Genomic DNA, 7,891 nt, shown 5'->3' with positions numbered 1-7,891 from the left:
AGAAATGAATCGGCGTTAATGATGTTTCTGTCTTTGCTCGTTAAATTCCGATTGGCTGGTAGGTACAGTTTGGAGTTTGAGAAAATTATGAGATTTAATGGGAACAAGGGTATTTGGCCCTTATCGTCCGATTACTTTCCAAAAAAGTGGTCGATAGATCTCATATTACGCATATAAATATTTAAATGAGCAATATGAGATGTGTCAACTACTTTTTTGAAAAGTAATCGGACGATAACGGCCACATACCTTTGATCCTATTAATTCTCATAATTTTCTCAAACTCCAAACTCTACCTACCTACCAGCCAATCAGAATTTAACGGACAAAGACAGAAACATCATTAACGCCGATTCATTTTTTATCAACCAGTCGGAAATAATCGAACTGTTTTACCAGGGTGGTGACATAATATACTATTACATCACATGGTACGATTTACGGCATTTTAAGAAACTCAAAAACATGAGCCGCTGCCTCGTAAAGAGTAAATTTGACGAGGGTCAAAAGTTGCAAAAGACCAAAGTCCAAGTCATCTCCATTGTGAGAATGTCAATCTGATTATCCATTGACCGTTATTGGATTCTCCACTTCATTATTTCGAGCACCGGAAAAGTCCAGTTGGCCCTGAAAAGAACCATTTTGTTCTGAAGAGTTGAAAAAAGCTACCAAAGACAATGGAATTATGTTTGTCATTTAAGAATGCTGAATGAAGGTAGTTAATGTCAAGACAAAAGATGATGACACGACGAATTCAATAGAGAGCAATAAATAATGAGATTGACCCTTGTAAAATTCATCTCTTACACGGTATGACCCTTACGAGGTGTGACCCTCGAGATGTATGATCCTGGCGAGGTATGAACCTCGTGACTTTTATCACCCTCGCAAGGTATAATCCTCGCGAAGCTTCACGGTTTACGATAAAAGGTAACGTCGGCTGGTTTTTTACATTTTTTGACGTGGATACGTCTATGGTTTCAATATGGGGGTCATTTTAGGAAACGGTCCTTATGTGGAGCGCCATCTATCGGAATTCTAGAAAATTCTAGACATTTCGAGGTAATTCGAGAAGTTTCTTGAAATTTCGAAAAAATTTAAGGAGTTTCTAGAAATTTCGAGGAAATTCAGGGAGTTTCTAGAAAATTCGAGAGAATTCAAGGAATTTCCAGAAAATTTGAGGAAATGCAAGGAGTTTCTAGAAAATTCGAGAAAGAAGGAAAGACCATGGACGTATCCACGTACAATTACAACTGTATCAAAGATACAGCCGCCTGCATTTTACATTTATTACGTAAATTACGGGTTTTTCACAATGTTATGTCTTACGTTAGTATTGGTTTAAAATTGAATCGTCCAAAAGTTTCCTGAAATCACGTATTTTCTGCAAGAATTTTAAATTTTAGAAATCACATGTACAAATGAGGATATAATTAATCTTTTATTTCAATTGCGTCGGTTTTATAGAAAAATTGGGTCATCAAAAGTACAAAAAAAATGAAATGGTTGACAAGTATTCTATGTGGATCAATTATACTTTTTTTTTTAATTTAACAATCATGGTTTTGAATAATGAATTGTCTCATCCTGTGATCATATCTTTTAATAGCAAATTATTAATACTAGCCATTATCAATCAGTAATTTTTAACCGTTTATCAATTTTTGATTTATGATGATTAGAATTTTGATGATGGTTTTATTTTGTGTTTAAAAAAAATTATTTTAAAGACGGCTGTTTGTTCAAATTGTGCTGTTGGACTCATTTATTATTGGACGAATTATATTTTTGAATTAGTTTATTATTGGATGAATTGTACTATTGGAGCAATAGTCAATAGACGAATAGTTTTTGGTTCAATCGTACCAGACTCATAATTTGAGATGTTCGTTTTTTTTTTATTTAAGCATTTCTGAACAATTACAGTTTCACGGACGAAAAAATTTCATAGAAAAACCTATCGAATTCGTTAGAAAATTCTATTGAATTTCTATTGAACTGTTCTATTAGTTTTTGGACGATTCTATTAAAATGTTCAATAGAAAATATTCAGTAGAAAAAGTCCATAGACTTCAATTTTTCTATATAACTTATTCTATTGAGATATTTTCTATAGAATTTCCTCGGCTCAAATGTTCCAAGTTTTTTCGTTTGATTTTTTTGATGAGAAGAAACGACAAATAGGATGCAAAAAACTTAAAAAATTTGAGTCGAGTAAATTCTATAGAAAATATATGAAAAGAATAAGTTATATAGAAAAATCGAATTCTGTTAACTTGTTCTATTGAATTTTTTCTATTGAACATGTCAATAGGATCAGCCAAAAACTAATAGAAAGTTTAATAGAAATTCAATAGAATTTCCTAACGAATTCGATAGGTTTTTCTATTAAACTTTTTCGTGCGTGTTCACTTGCATACATATTTCTCGTTATAAACATGAGACCATGTGAACTATTTATAGATAGTGTGGTAGCTTAGAACGATCAACAATACACTTCAAATTTTTATGGAACATTTGAGAAGAAACTCGTTAATTATAACAAGAGAGTTTTCATCTAGTCTAATTAGGAATTCTCGTGCATGATGTGGTGAGATGTTGGTTTCTCCGGAAATTCATGGAAGGTTCTAATAAGTCCGAGAAAGGTCCAGAACGTAAGACGAGCCACCACACGTATGAAAAAATCGTATAAGAGTTTTCTATACGGATTGCGTATAGAATTTCTATAGGATTTTATATACGATATTCGGGTATTTCTATACGGATATTTTTCATACAAATTATTTCTATACGATTTCTATAGGTTTGATCCTATACGACCCACTGCCACATGTATAGAAACATTTCGTATGAGGTTGCGACATTTCTCTACGTTTTTCTCTGCAGCGTTTAGATATCTTTCGTATGAAAACAAAAATTTATGGAAAAACTTATGTATAGAAATAATTCGTATAGAAATATCCGAATATCATATACGGAAATCCTATAGAATTTGCATACACAATCCGTATAGAAAATTTCTACACATGATTGAGAAGATCTTAATGTATATCCCTGCAAACAGTTTATTTTACCATTGTCCCCATGTTTTTCATAAATAATGTTTATAACATTCTTTAGGTAGTGAAAAAAAATCTCACAAGATACACTACACAGTTTAGAAGATGATAAATAATGAAATTCCGGCTTCTAGTTCGCGAGTCAATTTTTTGAGAAAACGATTCTTACGATGTGCTTGAAAAACGAATCCGTGGTAGATTGATAAATTTCGAATACTGTGAATTTTTACTGAAATTTTATAGTACATCGTTTCTGTGATATTTAACTGTGAAAAATGGAAATTTCATGAAATCATTCTCATTTGATTCAATCAATTAATTAAAAATTAATTTCTTATTTGATTCAAACAGTTATTGTTGTCTTCATTAACAACATATAAGCATATAGAAAAACCCAATAACTTATGAGAATGCAGTAAATTGATTAAGTCATTCAGAATTTTTCCAGAAATCCATAGAGATTAACTTTTAGGTGGTATTGTCTTGGGAACGGCAGAATCCTTTGATCCTCACCATTTTTTGGTTCTTCAAACTGATTGCCCTTTATATATTACCGTTTCGCTCATCGATAATGGTTGGATACATCACCGAAAATGTCTCATTGAAATATATAAATTTTTTTGTTTTTCGACTTGTGTAGGCGTGCAAAATAATATTTTTTTCCAATGAAAATAGGGAAACTTGAAACAAAAAGAATGAAAATTTAATAAATGCAAGCTTAACTATTACGCACGAACTGCGTTTTTTGATTATTGAAAATCTTGAAAAAGAATTGGAGAAAATTTCAGTTGTTCAATAATTTTTAATGAAGTTTGTGATTTCGTCCGGCCAAACATTAAAATAAAAGAATTTTAAGATGATTAAAGACAAAAAGATTTATCACTGAGGAATTGAAATCGGTTGATTATCGCTGATTAATTATAGGTGCTTAAAAAACCGAAAAATCCGAAGAAATTATTTCTCTCATAAGAACCATTGGTAAATTCTAAAAAAATCGGGAGACTTACTTTTAAGCCCCTCAACCCCAGAAATCACCGACTGGAGTAGAGACAAAAATTTTTTTACTTTCAAAAAATTTCGAGATTCCATTGTCATTTTCCATTTCTCCATGGAAACGGAATGTTTACGAAATTTCAATCCACTCATCCTAAATAAAAATTCAAATTGACGAGCTTCTATTCCCATTGGTCAATGAAATTTCAAAATGGCGCTAAGAAAACGGTCAAATTCTGATGAAAAGTCGCCTTAAGGCGGTATGCCATTCCAAGGCAAATAGGCAAAAGGAGTTAAGCGTTTGCTCTCTAACATTATTGTGTTTATCGTTATTCTACTGAGACTATTAACCGGACGTTTTGACAGGTAGGATATGCATCATATTCTGGTAGCATCGATCAAACTTAGTGCACTCCTTTTCAATCGATTCGGCCAGAATCTTTGCTAAACAATCCCAACGGCTTTGACTGAAATTCAATCGGAGTGAGATCTTTCAACTCCGCTATTTGGAGCAGCAAATTATCGACTAGCAAAATGGATACGACGTGCGTAGGCTAATATTTGCGAAACAAAACAATCGGAGTGGCGTTCAACGAGCTTGAAAATTTCGGGGGGAGGGCAGACTTAAGTTGGGACATACGCCAATCCGTAGGAACCGTTAGCTTATTCTTCATTCCAACGTTTTCATGTGTGTGTGGGTGACTCAACACCGAAGCACCCGTCAATTCTCCTTATTCTACCTTCGCAAGTCAGAGGAACCAACCCCATAATTTCGGCACTGCAAACTATTTTTTTCACCTCCATTTGGTGAGTGAATATTATCAACTGAATTGCTAAGCTGTTGGAGATTTGGGGCTTGTCTGAGAATTAGTTGAGTTTGTAAGGGCGGTTTCGATAGAAGATACCAGAAATCAGTGATCACTTCCACTAACAGCTCAAATGGGCTGAGCCAATTCAACAGAACCCAAAATAAGTGATGTGATACCAGTACATGTCCTTTAATTTTGCTCAAGTTTTATTTCGTCTCCTAGTCACTTTCTACCCTACCCAACGGTGAATTTCTCTCACGTTCGAGTTAACCTAGCAACCAGGTTTTTTTTTTATTCCATATCCTCGACATTACGTAGCATTTCCAAAACAGAATGTACTAAAGTCTATACATATTCATTCAACTGGTTTCTCGGGTTATTCAGTTATTTATTTTTCATGAAATGAATGTTTTTTTTAAAGTGAATAAGGACAAATCTCCAACGAAAAATGGCGGTCAATGTTTATGCTACAAATGTAACAACCGACAATCTAAGTCGTCATGATATGCTCGCATGGGTCAACGACTGTCTGCAATCATCGTTCTCGAAAATCGAAGAGTTATGCACTGGTGCGGCTTACTGCCAATTCATGGACATGCTATTTTCCAACAGTGTACCACTGAAGAGAGTCAAATTCAGGACCAATTTGGAGCACGAGTACATTCAAAATTTCAAAATTCTCCAGGGTGGATTCAAAAAGATGAATGTTGATAAGGTAAAACAACCTGTACTACAATTTATCACGCACGAAAAAATTTAATGAAAAAACCTATTGAACTTTCTATTAGTTTTGGTCGATTCTGTTGAAATGTTCAGTAGAAAATATCCAATAGAAAAAGTCAATAGAATTTGTTTTTTCTATACAAGTTATTCTCTTCAGATATTTTCGATAGAATTTCCTCGGCTCAAATTTTCTATGTTTTTTGCATTCTATTTTTCTGTTCTTTTTATCAAGACAATCAAACTAAAAAACTGGAAAAATTTGAGCCAAGCAAATTCTATAGAAAATAGCTGAATAGAATAAGTTGTATGGAAAAATCGAATCCTTTTGACTTTTTCTCAATTTATTTTATTTTATTTTATTTCTATTTCCATTTACGTCTTTACAAGTAGATTAATTGAATTTTATCCATTCTTATTCTTATTGTATATATATTTTCCTTAATTCACATGTTACAACATTTAAAATCTATTTTTCCTGTCATATGGTAAAAGGATGTCGGTATTCCTCATTCCTGTGGTCGGATTGCAATTATTATTATGAAAAGGAAATGAAAAAAGGATCAAAAAAGGGTTATCGGCTAGAAAATCAATTTTTTTCCTTCTTTTATGTCGGCAAACGCTTCGAATCACTTTTTTTTGTCGAGTACTAGAGGGATATCAATATCTCAGCGAGAAGCAATTCAAAAAATGCAAAAAGTGGATGAGTGAACTAAAAAAAGTAATTTTTCAATGTCTCCGAAAAGTTTGAAACTCGATTTTTTTTTTGAAGACTGAAAATTTTTAAAAGACGATGATTGGCTAGAAAATGGAGAAAATTTGTTTTCCTTCATTTGTGTCGGTGGAAACTTGGAATTACTGTTTTTTCTTCGAATATGGGTGGGATATGGATAGTTTAGAATTTTTTGATCTAATTTTAACGAGAAGAAATGAAAAAATAATTTTTCCATGTTTCCGGAAAGTTTTAAAATCGGTATATTTTTCCGAATAATGGAAGAATATCCATCAATTCGATTTCTATCCTTGTCTTTTGGTAGCATGAATAGAATAAATGACAAAAATTGAGAATTGGAGACTAAAAAATTTATATGATTATTATTATGTAATAATATTTTCTATGGAACATTTCAATAGAATCGGCCAAAAACTACCAGACAATTGAATGGAAATCCAATAGAATTGTCTAGCGAATTTGCTAGGGTTTTCTGTGAAATTTTTTTGTGCGCGATTCTATTCATTAGGAGTTGCTCGTGGAATTTTTGTGTATCCATGTTTTTCATATTTTCGTATTGAACGAAAAACAAAAAAAAATGGTTCAGGTGATTCCAGTGGACAGATTGATAAAGGGCCGTTTCCAGGACAACTTTGAATTTTTACAATGGTTCAAGAAATTTTTTGATGCCAATTATGATGGCACTGAGTACGATGCATTTGAAGCACGTGGAAGAATTCCATTAGGTTCTGGAGTTGATGGTTGTCATAATTTGTCCAATCCACAATTGGTACCGTTGACAACTCAAGCAAAACCACCTCAGATGCAGCCGAGAGCTCAGATGCATCACAATCAACAGCGGAACATTGCGCAGAGGCAGCAGGGTACATCAACATGTGGATTACAAATGACATTTACTTGTTTGTTGCATGAATGGCTTCTGTTATCTCATTTTATTCATTCATTCTTTTCACTAGCAGTCACATACAAAATTTATCTATTGCCAGCCACCATCACAAGACCACGCGAGGACCACATTTATACATATTTTCCACCTCTTTAATTCTGTTGTTTATTAATTTGATCATTTACGTGTAGAAAATTCAAGGGAAAATCCTAATTCAGTCGTGGGAGACTCCAAATAGTCTTCTTAGATTTATATTGGAGATACCATAGATTTTCCACATGGTTTGTAGCAATGGAAAACATTGAGAAAAAAATACTCTAGGGGAGGGTGGGGCAATATGGATACCGGATTTAAATAATGAGTTAAATTGGATCAAATCTACTGTTCCGACTTCATTTAAAGTTTATAAAAACGAACAAATTGTCGTAAGACTGCGTCGTAGGAGTTGTAAGGTAAAGCAAAAACGGGGNACCGTTATTTACGTAATAAATGGAAAGAATGTAAAAAATCAGCCGGCGTTACAATTGCTTGCAATTTTCGGTTACTAGAATGTTTGATTTTATTCCGACTGACGAAGACGCAGTATTGTACACATAAATATAATAAAAAATAGTATATTATGGCCCGAGGTCGAATAAAACGCGAATTTTTACTTTACTTTGTTCGGTTAGAACGCGGTTCTCGGTACTCG

The 7,891-nt window shown here is 33.2% G+C and overlaps 1 protein-coding gene across 2 annotated transcripts; it reads left to right on the top strand.

Moving 5' to 3' along the window:
* The first annotated feature begins 4,308 nt into the window (after positions 1–4,308).
* On the top strand, positions 4,309–7,669 carry LOC107036145 (microtubule-associated protein RP/EB family member 1). 2 transcript variants are annotated; one of them, XM_015253891.1, is made up of 3 exons: positions 4,309–4,418; positions 5,283–5,576; positions 6,901–7,669. In XM_015253891.1, exons 2-3 carry the CDS (start codon positions 5,310–5,312, stop codon positions 7,354–7,356), a joined length of 723 nt encoding a protein of 240 aa, XP_015109377.1. In that variant the 5' UTR covers positions 4,309–4,418; positions 5,283–5,309; the 3' UTR covers positions 7,357–7,669. The 2 variants fall into 2 exon arrangements, with proteins under 2 accessions (XP_015109377.1, XP_015109378.1); XM_015253892.1 differs by lacking the exon at positions 4,309–4,418 and adding an exon at positions 4,431–4,859.
* Positions 7,670–7,891: the final 222 nt, after the last annotated feature.

The sequence above is a fragment of the Diachasma alloeum genome, unplaced genomic scaffold (assembly GCF_001412515.2).
Source record: "Diachasma alloeum isolate Michigan unplaced genomic scaffold, Dall2.0 Dall_scaffold_00206, whole genome shotgun sequence".
Lineage (NCBI taxonomy): Eukaryota > Metazoa > Arthropoda > Insecta > Hymenoptera > Braconidae > Diachasma > Diachasma alloeum.
Note: the sequence above shows the minus strand (reverse complement) of the source record. Positions and strands in the feature narration are given on the sequence as shown.

What these genes read in the sequence shown, in the direction of transcription:
- LOC107036145 (XM_015253891.1), top strand. Translation starts at nt 5,310, where the DNA reads ATGGCGGTCAATGTTTATGCTACAAATGTAACAACCGACAATCTAAGT. An exon ending in AAAAGATGAATGTTGATAAG is followed by an intron (nt 5,577 to 6,900) that starts GTAAAACAACCT and finishes AAAATGGTTCAG; the next exon opens with GTGATTCCAGTGGACAGATT.